At 35.5% G+C, this 19,790-nt stretch overlaps 2 protein-coding genes across 2 annotated transcripts; both read right to left on the reverse strand.

Annotated features, from left to right (window-relative positions):
• Positions 1–53: 53 nt before the first annotated feature.
• On the reverse strand, positions 54–3,378 carry LOC114530733 (F-box only protein 22-like). The gene is made up of 3 exons (XM_028552343.1): positions 3,093–3,378; positions 1,186–1,617; positions 54–693 (listed from the first exon to the last, which is right to left on the reverse strand). Exons 1-3 carry the CDS (start codon positions 3,288–3,290, stop codon positions 229–231), a joined length of 1,095 nt encoding a protein of 364 aa, XP_028408144.1. The 5' UTR covers positions 3,291–3,378; the 3' UTR covers positions 54–228.
• A 3,368-nt stretch (positions 3,379–6,746) lies between these two features.
• Positions 6,747–7,766, reverse strand: LOC114530718 (NACHT, LRR and PYD domains-containing protein 14-like). The gene has a single exon (XM_028552323.1). The coding sequence runs from the start codon at positions 7,764–7,766 to the stop codon at positions 6,747–6,749; it is 1,020 nt and encodes a 339-aa protein (XP_028408124.1).
• Positions 7,767–19,790: the final 12,024 nt, after the last annotated feature.

The following is a 19,790-nucleotide window of genomic DNA, read 5'->3' on the forward strand; positions in this document are numbered from 1 at the left end:
TACAAAAACGTAATGTAGCACCCCCTGCACCCCAACCCATCCCCCCCCCGCACGCTATGCCCCAGACTTTAAAACACCATCATTTTTTTCGCAGTTATACTCCCCTAGAGTTCCAGTTCTGCATTCGCGGAAAGACAACCTTTGATTGAATTCACTGAATGTATATAATTCTCGCAATATGGTCTCACCACAATTCCGTACATCATTGTTATACACATGTATATAATGCTATAAAAATTTTAAAACACTTAACACGACACTGTAACTATGGAAGACACCTCGCGGCAAGACATTTTGCACTTTACCATCATTACCACGTGATTTGCATGGTTCTGTTCCAATTTCACCAAAGCAACGAAATCCGAATGTTTTCATTTCTGGAAAAGCTTTTTTGAATTCCAAGCTCCCCAAATCGCGCAAAAGATCGTCACGTATCGCAACACATGGCGTTAAAAAACAAGCAGTTGGGCGTCCCAGACATGGAGTATGTTTACTTCCCAATTCTTGAAGAAGTGGAATAATGCTTGACGTTTCAGGCAGAAAGTATTCTTCATCGCAAACAACGCTACTTGCCTCGACATTTCCACCAAACGCCAGACCTGCTATCATGCTTGATTTTGTCTCGCCTTTGCTGTAAGCGATTGAAAGCTTACTTGCCACGCCACCGCTGACAATAACATGTTCTCCAAGAATCTGCAAAATGTCATTTAAGGCGAAATAGTACATAAGTGGTTTCATAAAATAACATGGATAAAACGTGTGTTCTGATTGGTTGAAGCCAGTGTTTGGATCAGGCCATTCACACACGGAAATTTAGAATATTATTAAAAATATAAAACTTGGAACACTACCTTGTTCTTGTTATTTAATAAAACAATTAGTTAATGGTTTCCCGTGTTTAGATGGATGGCCTACTTCAAACACGCGGGAATGTTGCTTGAGTAAAAAACATTCCCGCGCGTGTTTGGACCAGGCCATCCTGACATGGAAACCATGAAATAATGATTCACTTCCAAAATAGCAAAAAAATAAATGTGCACACTGCCCCCCCCCCCCAGTTCCCAGCTAATCTCAATGATTAAAAAAGTGTATTTAGGATTCACTAAACAACCCAGCCAGGCCAAGGTTCATTAGGAACCATGCAATGTCTCATGTGCACTAATACAATAAATTCTACTGTAATACCTTGAACATGTTAGAACAAAACTCCGAATAGGTACCACATGAAGTCATATTTCCAATCAAAAATACAAACTTTATGTCTTTTCCCACAAGATGATCAAACTTTGTTTCCCATTTTTCTGGCTTGTCTTTACCTGACACATCCTTGTACGACATTTGCAACAGACTTACATTCACACCTGGCACTTTTGGGATTAAAAGGATAGAAACATGTTTGTTTACTTGCTTAAATTCAAATGGTGGCCCTTTATTGTTTTCCACAATAAGGCCACCTGTTTTTTGTGTACCAATAACAACACAGTTCTTGGGCAGGTTTGGGGTGATCTCTGGAAGCAAACGACTCAAGTGTCTTGTTATTATAATTGCAGCTGATGGAACTATTCTTGTGTCGTTTAAAATTTCATTAATATGCCTTCCAATGTCAGCAACTATATGCTAAGAAACAAGATGAGAAAAATATTGAATTCCGAATGATGTAACATTTGACAATGAGGTTAGGTCAAATGTAATATTTGACAGGGTATAGAACATAATAAAATTGATTATCATAAAATCATAAAATCCATCTAAATCCCTGTGACTGCATGTAAACCACATTCCCACTGTCTGTGTATGTCAGGCTATGAAATTAAATATTTTAAAAAGAGTAGAGAATTTCTTCTCACTAATTCTGTCTACTATTCTACCTTAGGAGGAATTTCATTTAGAGCAATCAGCAAATTTGTTTACATTTTGTGTAACCTAATCAGAATGCACAAATATGGAATTACCTTCAGTGAAAAGGTACATTATTTACCATTTTACATGAAGTTCAGGAATTCTGATTGGCTTAGCTTGAAACATGTAAACAAATTTGCCGATTATTTTAAAATAAAATTCCTCCTTGTTCCTATCATTTTCTAAAAGAATCACAATTTGCTTTCTGATATTTCAAATTCCTAATATTATAATTATAGTCACTGCTTCTCAAATTATGGTGAATGGTACTTCCACTTAACTTAACAGTAATACACTAATACTGTGGTAATTTATAACTATCTATTAAAAAATTCTCATACAAACATCCTTAGTGCCTTAGCCTAACCCAAGTGAAGTACACTAGGGTTATCTATACCCAATTATAACACTTAAACCTTAAATATTAGCATGGCTGTGTTTTGAAACATATCTGTCAGTTTATGATATATTCTTCATTATCTGAAATGTTCAAAATTTGTTTTTGGATTTCTTGGTAAATGTCTGCTCAAACATTTTTGATTAATTGAAGCCTTTAATATTGTTATTTATATAGCACTTTAGAAACTTAAGATAAATTGCAGAATTGTTTATACTTTTAATCTATAAGAACTTGCCAAGGCATGCACACTGAAAAAGAGGGTATGCTAGTTCCAGCTCTACATCTACTATTTACTCTGTGTGACACTGCAGAAATTGGTAAGATTTACCCATAATTCTTAAGATTTGAAATTTGCTGAGCAAAAAGATTTATAAATAATGCTAATAGATTTGAAGGTTGCTCACGGTAAAAACGAATCGTCAGAATTAGTAACCTTCTGTATACGTCAAGCCTTAAAATGGCCATTTCACAGCTGTCAGATGTGACTATGATGAGCTGTCAAAAGATTGCAGTAGTATTATAATTGAGAAGAAAAATTGAACTTTTTTAACTTATTCAATAGTATACTCTTTTATAGCGATACAGAAAGGTACAATTGTGATTAGATTTTTGCTTTGAAACTTCATAAACACCAATTTCTGCGGTGTTACTCTGTCCTAGTATGCTACTATGTAGTCTATGCTAAGATGGCCTTACCCATCAGTTACCCTGAATGCCCACAACTTTTATATATAAAATACATGAGCACGAGCGAGTTTCTACTGACACCTGAAAAAATACATATGACGATTACCTTTACAGATCGCGAATTGCTGCGATAAACTCGACAAACAAAATGATTTCTTCGAGACAATTCCCTTTGAGCCAATTCTTTCCATAAACGACAGACAAGCAGAACGTTTGTTAAACTTCGCCCTGGTAAATAACTTAAAATGTCCGCCAATGTTTCTGTAGCTAGCAGTTGAATGCCGCTAACAGTGTTCAAATTCATGCTATTACAATTTCAAGCTAAAGCATCGTAAAATGCACAGAAAGTATAATAAAGTTTCATTTTGATCAAATAATTATTGATCTCAAACAAAATTTTCAGTTTTGTTTTTCCTGGTACTTCCACCTGGCAAAAGCAATGTTTCTTTCTACTAGTTTTCTCTGAAACTGGCCTATATATGAAACTGAAGCCAAATCGAGTCACACGGTTTTTTGCTCAATGTGCCCATGCGTAAATTGCTTGGCAAGTGTCATGTTGAAATTTAATCGAAAAAAAATCGAATTTTTGACAAACAAATGCTGACTTAAACAGAACCTTTAGGGCGATGTCCCATTTGACTTAATTCTTTTTAAAAAAAGATGGATGAAGTTAATCTTCTGAGCTAAGAACTAGTTTATGAAATTATTTGATACTGGCAAAAACAGTAAAAAATATAGGCATCGATGAGGAGTGCAGGGCTTGCCGTATGGAAAGCTGCGCATTAGTTTAGCACTGGCACTGGTTTAGAAAACATGTAAAACATGCTTTAGATACAAGTCTCGAAGAGATAAGAAGAAATGAATTAACAAATATCTAGGATTGATAGAAATGTGAAAACGAAATGATGGAGCTTAAAAAGGACTTTGTGTACGTGAAATGAACAACAACAACATGCCGAACATGGCCAGTAAATACGACGAGCAACATAGGCGTAGAGTATGGGGGGGCTGAGGGGCTGGAGCTCCCCGAGAAATCTTACTGGGGGGGCTCAGCCCCCCTAGAAATTTTCCAGAAAGTCATATTTGCATCAGAGCAATGTTGAATCTTTGAAAAGGCATCGTTACATACACATGAAACGGTATTAATTATCATAGTGAATATAATAATATATCAAACAACTCGGGAAAGCAATTGCGAAATACAGAATTTTCGAGTTATAAAATTATAAAATACATGGCAGCTTGTTCATTTTATCTTTCATTAGCTTTTCTACCCACAACAGGTCATAATCATTGGTAAATATTTTCTCCGCCTATCGGCCATATAAACCATGACTACCGATGCAATTATATATCAAGGGGAAATTTATTGTATATTTAACTGTATCTAATGTCAGAAGGTAATGCTAGCTAGATATCATGTATCTAAAGTTTGAGCCCCCCCAGAAGAAAACAAAACTCTACACCTATGACGAGCAATTCAGCGTATTTTAGGCGTTTGGCATAAAAAAACCAACTTCATCACCCTTGTCTTGGACTATTTTTCACGCAAAGTTTACAAATTACTGCTTATGCGCGACTATTATGACCATACACGAGTCTTCCTAGCGGAACTCAGAAGACAAAAAATAAAGACATGACCATATTATGTTTCAGTCAGTTTTGGGTTTAAAATTAGCAATAATTAGAAACTCTATGCTTTGATATTATCTAAAAAACAGATTTAAAAGACGGTTAGAAACTTGAAAAATTCAGATAAATATTATTTACGTGTAAATACGGGAATTCATTGCAGCCAGCCGAGTACATATATTCCATAGTGCCAATGCAAATATCTTTCGGCATCAATTGGACCAGCTTTTTTGATTTTCAAAAGTCAATTTTGAGCTATAGATATGCTCAATTGCTTTTTCACAATTAACAAAGGACACATATACCAATACTCTTTAAGAATTTATTCCAGAAATAGCTATAGGTAGCGAGAATTTTTTTAAAAAGCAATTTTTTGTCCTAACAAGTACGATCGTACTATAGTGGACCAGGAACTGCGTAACGGCCGAGTTTAATTTCTGAACTGCATTGTATTTATAACAATGGAGAGGACAATGTATTTCTAATCGTTTGCGTTTACTTATATACAGGCTGAATATTAATGATAGATTAGCTATAAACAGATATGAAACTTCTGTGTTTTTGCTGATTGTTTTGTGTCTCACGCGCAGCCAGCGCGTGATGACTTCCGGCGAGCTTGGCAAGTGTAATGAGGGAAATTAATGAGCGAAACGCCATTTTTGGACCAGGAACTGGTCCCTAACCGCTGCTAATCTTCCTCTTCTTCTTCTTGTTAGGGGGCGACGCTCTTTAAAATAACCCTAAGGCTCTATCATTACTTGTTTGATCGAAATGAAACTTGGCACAATTATTCTAAGCAATATTCCGCATCGATTGACGGAGTTCGAATTTTTACTTTTGACCTTGGTAGCAAGTTACAAGCAATTCTTGATATATTTGCAGCAAATAATATATACATATTTGATCTGCTTGCGCTCGCCACCGACAAATGGGGATATTTTGCGAGAACCGAGTTCAATGATTGTTTTATCATCCACTTATCTTATTATTTTTTGGAACGTTCCGAAAGTTCAGAAAAGCGAGTCGCCATTATTGTTACAAAATTGAAGCCAATGCGCATGCACAGAGTATTATTTGTAGCTGAGCAACGTTTTCAACAAATGCGCATGCTCAGACCATTATTTGCACGCAGTTATTTGCAGGTAAATTAACCAATAAAAATTGAGAAAACAATAAAGTGAATGATAAATATAATTATCATTTGCATGAAACAAATTTTATCACAACAATGTTTGATAAATAGTGCAACTTAGAATTATTAAAATTTATATTTTAATCCTGAATGGTGATTCGCTAGTTGTATATACTAGAGTGATTGTTATTGGCTATGAGAAAGGGTGCAATTACAATTACAACCTACAAAGGGTGAAATTAATGCTCAAAACGCACCCCTCTTAGCCAATGAAACTATTGAAATCACTGATTGTTAAAATTTGAATGCCGTGTTAACGAATTTAAGCCCCTGTGGATTTAATGCGACTTATAAAATGCTAAATACGAAGAATTTAAAATTGTGAATATGATTAAATTTAAATTAGCCTTGTTATTGCTTCGAAAGAAATGGTACAGCTGACCGCGGAACGAGTGTTTATTGTGATGAATTATACGCGTACCCAAAGTACAACGGAAGTGCGAAACGCTTTTCGCCGAAAGGTGGACAAAGGGGAAATTGTAAATCTTGTTAATAAATATTTTTGCGCACAAACAAATTTTACTGCATCATGCATAAAAATGCAAAACATTTATACACTTGTGGGTCCCAACAGACTGCTTAGGCATTGAAACTCTAACAGTTACATTGTTATGGATGATTTCAATAGTTTTCGGGTTTTTTTAGACACCCTGTATAATTAATATTGAAATGAGACGGAAATACTATAACATTTGTATACAGCTGTAAGGTTTTCCGCGATATATTCCAAAACATTATGACATATATAAAAGCTACTAATTAGCCTGTCTACAGGATGACTATAATTCATTATGAATATTTAGCTCTAATGTAAAATCGTTGAATATTATACACCATGTCGTATGGAACAAGATTATCAAAATACAACAAAATGTAACTTTTAAAACTTAATAAGTCACTCCTCAAACAATTTATTCGCTGACACATTAATCTAACTCAGCTGATATTGCATCGTTTATTAGCAACGCCTACGTACCCAGAACCTTCATCCGTAAGGTGATTCCTTTTCATGTTAAGTACTGTGCCATGGTCATTCTCAGCTAGAGCAGCAGTTAAACATTTGGCGCCGTCATCTGTCAGTTGGTTTACCGAGATGTTAAATTTGGCAAGTTTGCAGTTGGAAGTTTTAAAAGCTTGACTAAAATGTCTCGCGCTTTCATCTGTTAGTTCGTTTCCCGACACATTTAGTTTAGTAAGTTTGCACTTGTCACTTTTCAGCGCATAACTTAAATGTTTAGCACCGTCATCGTTTACTTTATTATCAGAAATGTTCAGGTTAGTAAGTTTACCGTTCCCTCTAATCAGAGCATCGCTTAAACATTGAGCACCGCGATGTGTTATTTCGTTTCCAGCCAAGTTTAGTTTTGTTAGTTTGCAATTGCCGCTATTCAGAGCATCACTTAAATATTTAGCACCTTTTTCCGTTAGTTTGTTTCTAGCTATGCTTAGATAAGTAAGGTTGCATTTGTGACTTTTCAGGGCATCACTTAAATGTTTAGCACTCTCATCGTTTAGTTCATTTTCAGAAATGTTTAGTTTAGTAAGTTTACAGTTCTCAACAATCAGAGCATCAATTAAATGTTCAGCACCTCTTTGTGTCAGTTTGTTATTGGAAATGTTTAGCATAGTGAGTTTGCAGTTGGCATTTTGCAGGGCTTCGCTGAAGGATTTAATGCCTTCATATTCCAATCTATTGCCTCTTATATCTAATTCACTAAGTTCGCATTTGCTGATAGGATTGGTTATTAACCTGTTGATTAATTCACGAGTGGCTAAATGCTCTATGCCACAATTAGACATGGTTAGCTTGTGCAAATTCGTGATGTGACTTAGAAATACAAACAAAGCAGCAGCTTCAATTGGCGCAATATCTAAGTCTTTTAAACAAATTTCGTTTTTCTCTTCACCTTCACACAAAATTGACGCAGCTGATTCCATGACAGTAACGTCCTTCATTTCATGGACACATCTTATTAAAAGTAACGTATCTTTCTCTATTTGTATTTTTCCACTGTACGATATCGACTCGGAAAGTCTATACAATAATAATGGGAAATAGCTAGTACAATTCATATATATGACTAGATTACTCATTTTTATGACTACAGAACATATCATAACAATAGAGTTGATGTTCGCGGGCATGCATAAATGTGTTTTTAGCCCGAGCGTAACGAGTGTTAAAACGCTTTCCTGCATAAATTTTAATTTCTGAAGGAAAACAATATAAATAAAATTTTTAGGTGTGTTTTAGGGTATTTTGGAATTGTTGCTCTGGAGCAACATTATACGGGAATGGTATAAATAGTGTGTTTTTGTGAAACAAACTAGAGACAAAGTGATATATTTTGAAATATCTTAAGTTCCCAGAATAATCATGCTATTCGTTATTATTTACAATTATTTATAATGAAAATCCTAAAAACAGTTTTTTCCTCTAACTAAACATGGGCATTTAGTTTGACTGGGCATTTAGTGCACTTTACAAATGAATATCCCTTAGGACAAAGGTGACAACGCTGGTTTTTGTCACAAAAATCAGGCAGGTGCCCGACACCATCATACCTCACATAACCTCACATCATTAATGTATTGGAGTCGGGATCGTGTGAGACTTGGTTTTCTTCTTTGGCGGGGGTGTTATATTGAAGGTCGACCACGCTGTGGTTTTTTGAATTTTTCAACCATGAATAGGGCAGTTGCCACTTGGGTCTGAAATTTGAGGAGATCCATTTATGCTTTCTCCGGCACATTCTTCTGCGAAGAATGTCTCCAATATAGTTGCCACCCATTGACAATGGAAAGGTTGATACAATAGTATAATATATGCATGTAAAACTTTGTGGAGCGTAACTTTACTCTGTATGGGCCATCAGCATATCACACAGGTCAACACCACCCATATGCTCATTATACTCCTCGACTATCTGGGGGTCTTGGTATTTCAATGTTTCTTTTCCTTTGTTGACCATCGTTTCGCTGGTTTTCCCATTGCATTTCCCACATGGTTTGAGATCAACTGAACTAAGTCATTATCCTTCCTTCTCACTATGGTAATAATTGAATTGGCATCCACACATCAGTCAGTAGAACCCCGTCCTTTCTTACTCAATTCTTTCTTGTGGTTTACCACCTTTTCTGCCCCTTTCAAACGATCAGCTCTAATGGTACCGACAGCCCAGATTCTTGCTCTTTCTAGATGCTGTAGTAAGTAACCCGATGAAAAATGATTGTCGAAATACACTTTGTGCCCACCATTTTCTGGAAGAGAAGCACACAAATGCCTGACAACATTGCCACCAACTCCTAAGAGGGGATCATCTTCCTCTGATCTAGAACCACTTCCATTGTAGATCTGGAACTCATAAACAATACCACTGACACCACATCGTGCCCACACCTTTATACCCCATTTGTGTGGCTTCTTTGGGAGATACTGCCGTAGACCAGTCCAGCACTTGGTTGAGATGATTTGTTCATCAATGGAGTGCTTTTCCTCTTGGGGGAGTAGCTTGCACTTCACCAAAATTGAATCAATTACTGGTCTCACTTTGAACAGTTTGTCATGATTGGGATCTTCTCTTGGCAGTTGGCAGCATCTTTGTATTGTCATTGCAATGCAGGTACTGCTTCAGCTTATCGAATCGACCCACACTCATTTTGTCAGCAATTGATTGAATACGACTGCCATTGCTCCAATACATTCTATATTGAGGCTCCTCGATAATGCCGATCATCAACAGTATTCCAAAATATTGCTCTAACTCAGTTACAGTTTTTTGTACACAATACAAGTTACTTACTTACTTTGTTCAACAATATGATCAAAAAGTTCATCACAGAAAAATTGTTTGAAATATGGTATAGGTGTAATTTCATTTTCAGGTGGATCAGGGAAGGGGGCTCCGGTAAACACTGCATCTACATCTGCTGGAAATTTTCTCTGTCATTTCCTAGGATTGCTCTTTATTTTTTTTTCTTTCAACTTTTCTCATCTTTTGTATGGGGTCCATCATCTCTCTCTTCAATCTCTAAATCATCATCATCCTCACGAATAAATGCATTGTTCGGCAAACCCAAAATTTCTACGTCATATTCTGAATTGTCCTCCTCAGACCTACTATCATCACCAGGAACAATTACATTAGTGATCCTTGTTTCAGTGTGTATTCCACTATCTGTCAGTCGTATTCTCTGGTTAAATCAAGTCCAAAGCTAAATGTAGAGCAGGCCTAGGCTTGTGGTGTAAACACTGCTTAAAGTCACAGCTCATGCTGGTATTTCATTTCACTGGTGACCTGGTGACTTCGGTAGAATGCCTACAGTTACAACCTTTCAAACTGTTAAATTTCTTTCCAAATTAACACATTAATCAAAGTGCAAATATTAGTGTAGTACTAGACAAGTTTAGCTTGCATGGCTAGAATTAGATGTAAATTGACTAGCCATATCACATGTTAAAAGCGCAAAATATCAAATATGTCACAACCCATCCTTTGCAACATCTAATTTTCATACAAGCAAAATTTGTGAAATTATATACTGATCAGTGGCGTAACTAGAAGGATAATTGAGGAGGTGAATATTCATATATCCAGTTCTGCCCGACGGATTTCCCTTGTAATTGCAATAGCTTACAATAGAAATCCGTCGGGCAGAACTGAATATACGAATATTCACCCCCCCACCCCCCCCCTTCCGTTCTAGTTACGCCCCTGATACTGATAGTAGTTTACCTGCTTGCAAACAGAATTTTAATTTGCGGGAAATTGAAAAAGCAGGCTTCTTGCAAATTCTAAAGGTTCGAATAAAGCAAATTCATCTTCAAATTAAGGTAGGTTCTATAAGGCAAATTCTAGAAGTTCATAGGGTCTTCATTTTTGAGTCAAATTCACCATTATTATACGCCTAGCTTATTTCTTTTGGGATGCTCTACAAGTATTCAGCAAGATAAACATTTCTGAATCAATGTGAAAATTTACAACTTAATATGATAATTATAAAAGTTAACGACATATATATAGTTAGGTGCGTAAAATACATTATAGAATTGTCTCTGAAAAATTTTATGCTTCAATGCTGTTCAAATAAATTCAATAATATGAAACCAGATAAAATGCATATTTCGCTCCACCGCCGAGACCCCGGGCAAATAAAGTAAAATAGTTGAACGTACTCAACTCTTATAATTTATTTCAAGATTATTTTTAAGCGTATTTTGCAATACACACTTATGCCCAAGAACATCGACTCTATTACTATTATATTAACTTCAAAGGGCAATATTTGTATAAAAAATATGCAATGGGTAAACACTTTAGTCATTGGCTTAGATCACCGCGGGCTAAAATATATTTCGGCACGCAAAATACATCGCAATGCCCGTCAAATTTAATATAATGTCTGATTTGAATACATACATAACAGCTAATTATATCTATTAAGAATATTGGCTCGATCTTTACGCCTAATTGGCGTCCGCCTTGGAAACACTGATCTGAAATAAGACTGGATAAGGCATCTATAGAAGGCAAAAGTGAAGCCGGAAGTGATTCGGCCGCCACCCGATTCAAAGCCCCCACTTTCGTATCATTTAATATAGATTTCTATTACAGAACCGTAGTTTTTTGCGTTTTTTGCCTTGTCCACGTTTCTGCCCCGGCCAATTTTATAATCACAAACATAGAAGCATAACAGAAGAGATTTGAGCAAAAAAATTGGAATATTTTATCTTCATAACGCCGCGAAAACGGATTTTACAACTTCGCGTCTTGCGTGGACATCGTTTTATATCAACACCACTCAAAGCGCGCTAGTTTTGATCTTTTGGTACAAAATCAACTCAAAATATAGAATTTCTGCTCTTGGACAAATATTCTCAGAAAATCTGAAGAAACGAAGCGGCTATATTGCGAACAGCAGTGTACCGAGAGGTTAGTTTTCAAAACACTGAGGATACTAGCTTCTACTATAATTATTGATGGTTAAAGATTACAATTCAGTTCTTTCCTATGTTTCCACAGGCATCTAAGATGATATAGCCTGGTTTCTTAAAAAATAGCCAAATTTACCAATGACATTCATCTTGCTAAGCTTCTCAAACTTGACTTGAAAAATATGTTAATTATAAGATTGCTATTGAATTAATCAGTGGAAAATACAATATAGACATGTGATGAGAAAGGAACAATTTTTTGCATAAATCTACCTCAACATAGTTAGTGAGTTGTATTGTGGTTTTATGTGGTCTCCAAAGAATATACATGATATTCTATTAGCTCTGATTGCTCTTGGTTCTACTTTGGATGCACCAACTGCAAAGTTATTGCAATTATAAAACAAACATATTGCAAGGTTTTTTGTATTGGAAACATAGGAAAGAACTGAATTGTTCTCTCTAACCATCAATAATAATTATAGTAGAAGCTAATATCCTCTGAGGATACTAGACAGTGTTTTGAAAACTAACCTCTCGGTACACTGCTGTTCGCAATAAAGCCGCTTCGTTTCTTCAGATTTTCTGAGAATATTTGTCCAAGAGCAGAAATTTTATATTTTGAGTTGATTTTGTACCAAAATATCAAAACTAGCACGCTTTGAGTGGTGTTGATATAAACCGATGTCCAAGACGCGAAGTTGTAAAATCCGTCTTCGCGGCGTTATGAAGCCAAAATATTCCAATTTTTTTGCTCAAATTTCTTCTCATATGCTTCTATGTTTGTGATTATAAAATTGGCCGGGGCAGAAACGTGGACAAGGCAAAAAAAGCAAAAAACTACGGTTCTGTAATAGAAATCTATATTAAATGATACGAAAGTGGGGCCTTTGAATCGGGTGGCGGCCGAATCACTTCCTGCTTCACTTTGGCCTTCTATAGATGCCTTATCCAGTCTTTTTTCAGATCAGTGCTTGGAAATCATAAATAAATAAAATTCAGTTAGCAACAACGTATACGAACCTGTCATAGAACCAATTCCTTATTTTCGTGTTCTTTTCAAATTCAATTTCAGATTTTGTTGACTTGACTCTAAAAAATTAAGTAAGCATCAGGGACCCATGCTTCGACTCTGATTATTGAACAATTAGTTTGAAGCGATTAGTTATTTTAGTATAAATTTCGAGGTGTATACATATAATAGCTAATAGACATAATTTAATTAAAAAATATAATTATTGAGATTTCTTATACAACCAACAAAAAGCTATAGTCATATTTTATCATATATATATATATATATATATATATAATATATATATATATATATATATATATACATATTTGTACTTTTACTCTTGTTTGAGCCATGTGTTCACTTGTGGGGTTATATCTAATGTGTGTTTTATATGTTCTTCTACACAAGTATAACCAACCAGGCAAGCAGAAAATTCTATACTTGACCACGGTGGGAATCGAACCCGCGACCTTCGCATTTCTAGAACGATGCTCAAGGCCAAGTTGGGAACGACTGTGATTTTTTACTTAAGTTGTTATTGACATTACGGAGTTTCATCCTTACATGTCGTTGTGCAGTTACTGCTGCACAACGACATGTAAGTGCACAACATGTAAGTGCACAACGACAAGTAAGGACGAAACCCCGTAATGACAATAATATATATATATATATATATATATATATATATATATATATATATATATATATATATATATATATATATATATATATATATATATATATTTATATATTTATATATTATAATATATATATATATATATATACACCCATTTGCAATCGTCTCTAACAACCGTTACTTGGTATACTACACTGGTAGTTAGACATTTACCATTCAGTGGGCATGAGGATTTATTTCAATTACAATTACAATTACACAATTATACAATTACACTGTTTTGGTTTCGTGATAGAATCATGTGTTGACGCGGACTTATGTACTTAAGACCGATTTATTATGCCCAGAAACTATACTGTGGATGTCAGGCATGCAACAATAGCTCAGCTTGAATATTTTGTTCAGAGGGTGGTTTATGGGAAAGCAATCATCAATTGCTTGGAGGAATTTGAGACCTTTTTCGGGTCAAACATGTAAATAGTATATATATAACCATGGCAACTATATAGCGTGACATTTAAATTCACCTGATGAGTGTGGCAAGCACTGCTTGTTATATGAAACAAATTTGCAGTGAATAAAATCATATGAAGTAAACCAAGTTTAAAGTAAACCAAGTATTGTATTTTATTCTCGTCTTATTAGCTCTATACTTTGGTATATCGAGGCGATCACTCTAATATTGGGAGATCGTACGGGAGCTAGACAATATGGGAACACACGAAAGGCCACCAGTGATTAAAAACAATACTTATTTTCTCCCAGAAACCTTTTGCCTAGTATTAAGGGGTTTAAAATAGCCCGTATTAATTTAATGAAACATATTTAAATGAGATCTCGACTTAAACGGTTTTGGTTGTGCCGGTTGTGCCAGCTTTCAAGGAAAGTTTTTGATGAGAGAAATTTGGGCAGAATTTTTATCTGAAGACCTCACATTTTTATGAGCAGAACTGAAGCCCAGAACGGACTTGACTTCTTTAATTTAATTTTTATTTATTTGAATTCAGGCCCGTTTCACATGCCGTATTTCACACGTGCCGAATGCATAAACGACAATAGATAATGCGCTACAATGCTTCATTATTTCTTAATGCATTAGCGTAGTCAGCCTGATAATTTAGTCCTGGTATGCGAATTGCATGCAATAGCATTATTCATGTCTTTAGAAATTAATTGTTTTCACGGTCAATGAAAACCAAAATATTAGCATGGCGGGATTGTGGGATCTGTCGAATTGGACAATAAACATCCACCCCCCTAATTATCGTTCTAGTTTTGCCAATGCCTATAGAACTCTTTAGATAAAGCGTTTTGAAATCGTTTTAGCTACTGTATAATCTCGATTTGTATTCTAAAAAAAATGTATCAGTACAATCATCATGTACATCTCAGTTTATCATGTACATCTCTTATTCACTATATATATATATATATATATATATATATATATATATATATATATATATATATATATATATATATTGAGTTGCGAATATTATCTATTAATTTTGTATACCTCTGCACATCCAACTCTCTTGGTTTTTCTCCAATCAATCCAGCAACAAACAAAATCACTAAATGCCACCTCGGATCATCAATGTGCTCAGATAAGAATGATTCAACATTTTCGATGTCATCAACGACGTGTTGTGCTGCAAGAAACTCTTGAATTGTAAGATGAAGAAAACAAAATATGTGCCGTTCTTTGTCTTTCAACTTATTGAGTAAAGCACAATTTGAAAGTTCAGTAACAAACTCATCATCATTCTCAAACTCGAATATCAACTGATCATCTTTCATTCCCCATAAATCATTAAGAAATTCGTGATCATTTTTAAGCTCGAATATTAATTCGCCCTTTATTAACTCTTCCATGGCAATTTCTTTAAGTTTGTTCAGGATTTTTTGCAAAATTTTTCTGTCCTTGATTTCCATATTGTGTCTGAGCAGTAAAATCCTCACAGCACTTTTATACAACTCTGTAATTGTACTCGGGACACTTTGACTTATATTCGTTTTAATGTTTTCCTTTAGTGTTAAACACACGATATATGAATTAACAGGTATGTAACATAAGCTTAAAAGCTCTGGTGACTTCTTGATTATGCCCCAAATCTCTGAACTCCTTTGCAGGTCACCAAGACAAAACTTTGTCACGTAGTCTTCAATTTGCTTCTCGTGAAAACCCAAGATTTCAGCTTTTCGGTCAAATGACATGTGCCGGTAAATGTGCTCTGCGGTTGGTCGAGACGTGGTTAAAATTGTGACTCCTGGCAATAGTTGACCTTTCACCAGCTGTTTAAACATCAAGACTATATGCATCTTTCCATCGTCGCTAGCCACATAGTTTTCTTCACCCATAAAGTGTTCTTCAATTTTTATTTCGTCTAAACCGTCAAATATGAAAACAACGTTACTTGGCTTCAAACAAATGTATTCATAAATTGTTTCAAAATCAGCCGAAGACACGTAGAGTCCTAAAGAACTCTGCAATGTTTTTCGAAGATTTGTTCTCCCATTAGCCTCATTAAAAGTACGAAATCGTATTAAAATTACTATTTTGTCCCGCCAGAGCTCCAGTTTATGATATTTCCATAAATAAAATATATTTTTTGTCAAGAGAGATTTGCCGATACCCGGACGACCAAACACGAGAATAGACTTCGGTGTCGGGTCACCTTCAGACTTAGGTTCAATTAGACCTGTTGTTCCCTGCAGAATTCGTTCCTTATTTTCTGCCTGAAGGTATTTTTTGTATGTTTCTTGTCTATCTTTCGATATTTCTTTACATGTTTTTTCTCTTCCTTCTTGAATTCTCAGATTAATATATATATCTTCCATATTTCGACATGACAAATCTTCCTCGCCAAAATTATCATGTAAATGAAATATATCCTCTGGTATTTTCTCCCTGATTTGCTCTTTCAATTTTTTTATCCTTTCACTTTTTTTTAAAAGGTAAACACAACAAAACTCTCTGTCGGTTAGCAGATTATCATCTTTCCACGCTGACCAGAGCAAAAAAATAAGCTCAGCGATCGACATCACAATAACAAGAAAATTTAACATTGCGACCGAAGCAGTGATAGCGAATATTTCATTTCTGCTGGCCTTGGGATAAATGCAGTCCACAGTTGAAATATTTGAACTTTGTCTTTGGGTGGAATTTACGATAGGAGAACTGTTAATTTTAGTTGCTAATTGACATTTAAATTGTACTGGAAGGTTTGATGACGATAAGAACGCCCATGTTAATACAACCAATAATATTATACGAAAAATCAATTGAGTGTTATACCGTGCGAAAACAATGTAACGACCAGCAGATTCTCGGTGCGCCTTTGGGTCAGCAGCAGCTAATGAAATTTTCTCACTGTCTTCTTCACAGCTGTTATTACTTGATGCGTTCGGACGGTTTACAAAGATTTCCACTCTATGGTTAACAGAATAGGCGTAGATGAAACTTATTAAAAAAACAAATCCAAAATTTATCAAACACAGGAGGTAAAGAGGCAAGGCAGGGTAAAATTCCCGTGTGTACTTGAGAAAACACTGCGTCTCAATATACTTTCTTGTTGATAAATCACTGGCTAGAGTACTCTCTGGGTTGCATTGGAACGCCGCTTTAGACTCAAAATTCCCTGCGAATCCAATTATTACAGCTCCAATTGTTAGAAACACACAAATAATTCCCAAACCACATTTATTGAAGCTTTTCCGAGGAATTAATTGAAAACAGTTTTCCATGTTTACGTGAATATTGTTTTCCTAGTTTCGTGATTGAGACATTATCTGATTCGATATTTTAAATTTGCAAACATAGAGTCGTCTTCGGGCGACACATCCACCTGTGAATATGGCCAAATTTGTTTCAAAACGTCGACTGTGAACATTTCGTGAGTTGCCTTTTATATAATTTGTACGTTCTGGAGCGTTGTTGCTAGATTCGTTGTTTTGTTTTGAATTTGTTTTAGAGATCATATTGTTTGTTTTTAAACAGGTTAACCTGTTTTGTTTTGTGTTTTGGACGACTGTTATTTTAGGATTATTCTCTGTGTGGTAATCCTAGCCAAAGAATCAATTCCACAACTTTTATTTTACGAATCTCAACGTCCTTGATGGCGTGACATCCCAACTAGACTCCTATCCTCGTTTTACCTGGCCTTATGTGCTAAAGTTGTGAATCATTTTCTTCATGAGATGCATTAAGGCGGTATCGGGTGATATAAACAATAGAAAAAGTTACTATATTTTCACTTGTCTACGGCTCGAACTTTATCACCATTGACGACACGATAGTTAATTATTAAAATGCTTATTAATACCAATATTTATAATGAGGGTATATCATAGCAAGCTTGAGGTATGAAATAATTGCTAAGAATGTGTGAAGAATAGATTGCATGTGTGTCCACTAGTATAGCAATTAATAAGGGCTTAGTAGTAAGAGCATTGCGCCCTTACGCAATGTGTGCAATGTTTACTTCATTGTGCCCGTTGTTGATACTACATGTCATCAAAATTTTGGACTGTTTGCAAGTTTTCTTATTCTCTTGTGGTGGTGGTTGCCCACACAACTGAGCTGATCAGAAAATAGCTTACTCAAGGGCCGGAACTAGAGCGATAACATTTCGTGAGTTGCCTTTTATATAATTTGTACGTTCTGGAGCGTTGTTGCTAGATTCGTTGTTTTGTTTTGAATTTGTTTTAGAGATCATATTGTTTGTTTTTAAACAGGTTAACCTGTTTTGTTTTGTGTTTTGGACGACTGTTATTTTAGGATTATTCCCTGTGTGGTAATCCTAGCCAAAGAATCAATTCCACAACTTTTATTTTACGAATCTCAACGTCCTTGATGGCGTGACATCCCAACTAGACTCCTATCCTCGTTTTACCTGGCCTTATGTGCTAAAGTTGTGAATCATTTTCTTCATGAGATGCATTAAGGCGGTATCGGGTGATATAAACAATAGAAAAAGTTACTATATTTTCACTTGTCTACGGCTCGAACTTTATCACCATTGACGACACGATAGTTAATTATTAAAATGCTTATTAATACCAATATTTATAATGAGGGTATATCATAGGAAGCTTGAGGTATGAAATAATTGCTAAGAATGCGTGAAGAATAGATTGTGTGTCCACTAGCATAGCAATTAATAAGGGCTTAGTAGTAAGAGCATTGCGCCCTTACGCAATGTGTGCAATGTTTACTTCATTGTGCCCGTTGTTGATACTACATGTCATCAAAATTTTGGACTGTTTGCAAGTTTTCTTATTCTCTTGTGGTTGTGGTTGCCCACACAACTGAGCGGATCAGTATATAGCTTACTCAAGGGCCGGAACTAAAGCGATAACATTTCGTGAGTTGTCTTTTATATAATTTGTACGTTCTGGAGCGTTGTTGCTAGATTCGTTGTTTTGTTTTGAATTTGTTTTAGAGATCATATTGTTTGTTTTTAAACAGGTTAACCTGTTTTGTTTTGTGTTTTGGACGACTGTTATTTTAGGATTATTCTCTGTGTGGTAATCCTAGCCAAAGCATCGATTCCACAACTTTTATTTTACGAATCCCAACGTCCTTGATGGCGTGACATCCCAACTAGACCCTATCCTCGTTTTACCTGGCCTTATGTGCTAAAGTTGTGAATCATTTTCTTCATGAGATGCATTAAGGCGGTATCGGGTGACATAAACAATAGAAAAAGTTACTATATTTTCACTTGTCTACGGCTCGAACTTTATCACCATTGACGACACGATAGTTAATTATTAAAATGCTTATTAATACCAATATTTATAATGAGGGTATATCATAGCAAGCTTGAGGTATGAAATAATTGCTAAGAATGCGTGAAGAATAGATTGTGTGTCCACTAGTATAGCAATTAATAAGGGTTTAGTAGTAAGGGCATTGCGCCCTTACGCAATGTGTGCAATGTTTACTTCATTGTGCCCGTTGTTGATACTACATGTCATCAAAATTTTGGACTGTTTGCAAGTTTTCTTATTCTCTTGTGGTTGTGGTTGCCCACACAACTGAGCGGATCAGTATATAGCTTACTCAAGGGCCGGAACTAGAGCGATAACATTTCGTGAGTTGCCTTTTATATAATTTGTACGTTCTGGAGCGTTGTTGCTAGATTCGTTGTTTTGTTTTGAATTTGTTTTAGAGATCATATTGTTTGTTTTTAAACAGGTTAACCTGTTTTGTTTTGTGTTTTGGACGACTGTTATTTTAGGATTATTCTCTGTGTGGTAATCCTAGCCAAAGCATCGATTCCACAACTTTTATTTTACGAATCTCAACGTCCTTGATGGCGTGACATCCCAACTAGACTCCTATCCTCGTTTTACCTGGCCTTATGTGCTAAAGTTGTGAAT

Source organism: Dendronephthya gigantea, unplaced genomic scaffold (assembly GCF_004324835.1).
Source record: "Dendronephthya gigantea isolate DGI-Jeju-01 unplaced genomic scaffold, DenGig_1.0 000065F, whole genome shotgun sequence".
Taxonomy (NCBI): domain Eukaryota; kingdom Metazoa; phylum Cnidaria; class Anthozoa; order Malacalcyonacea; family Nephtheidae; genus Dendronephthya; species Dendronephthya gigantea.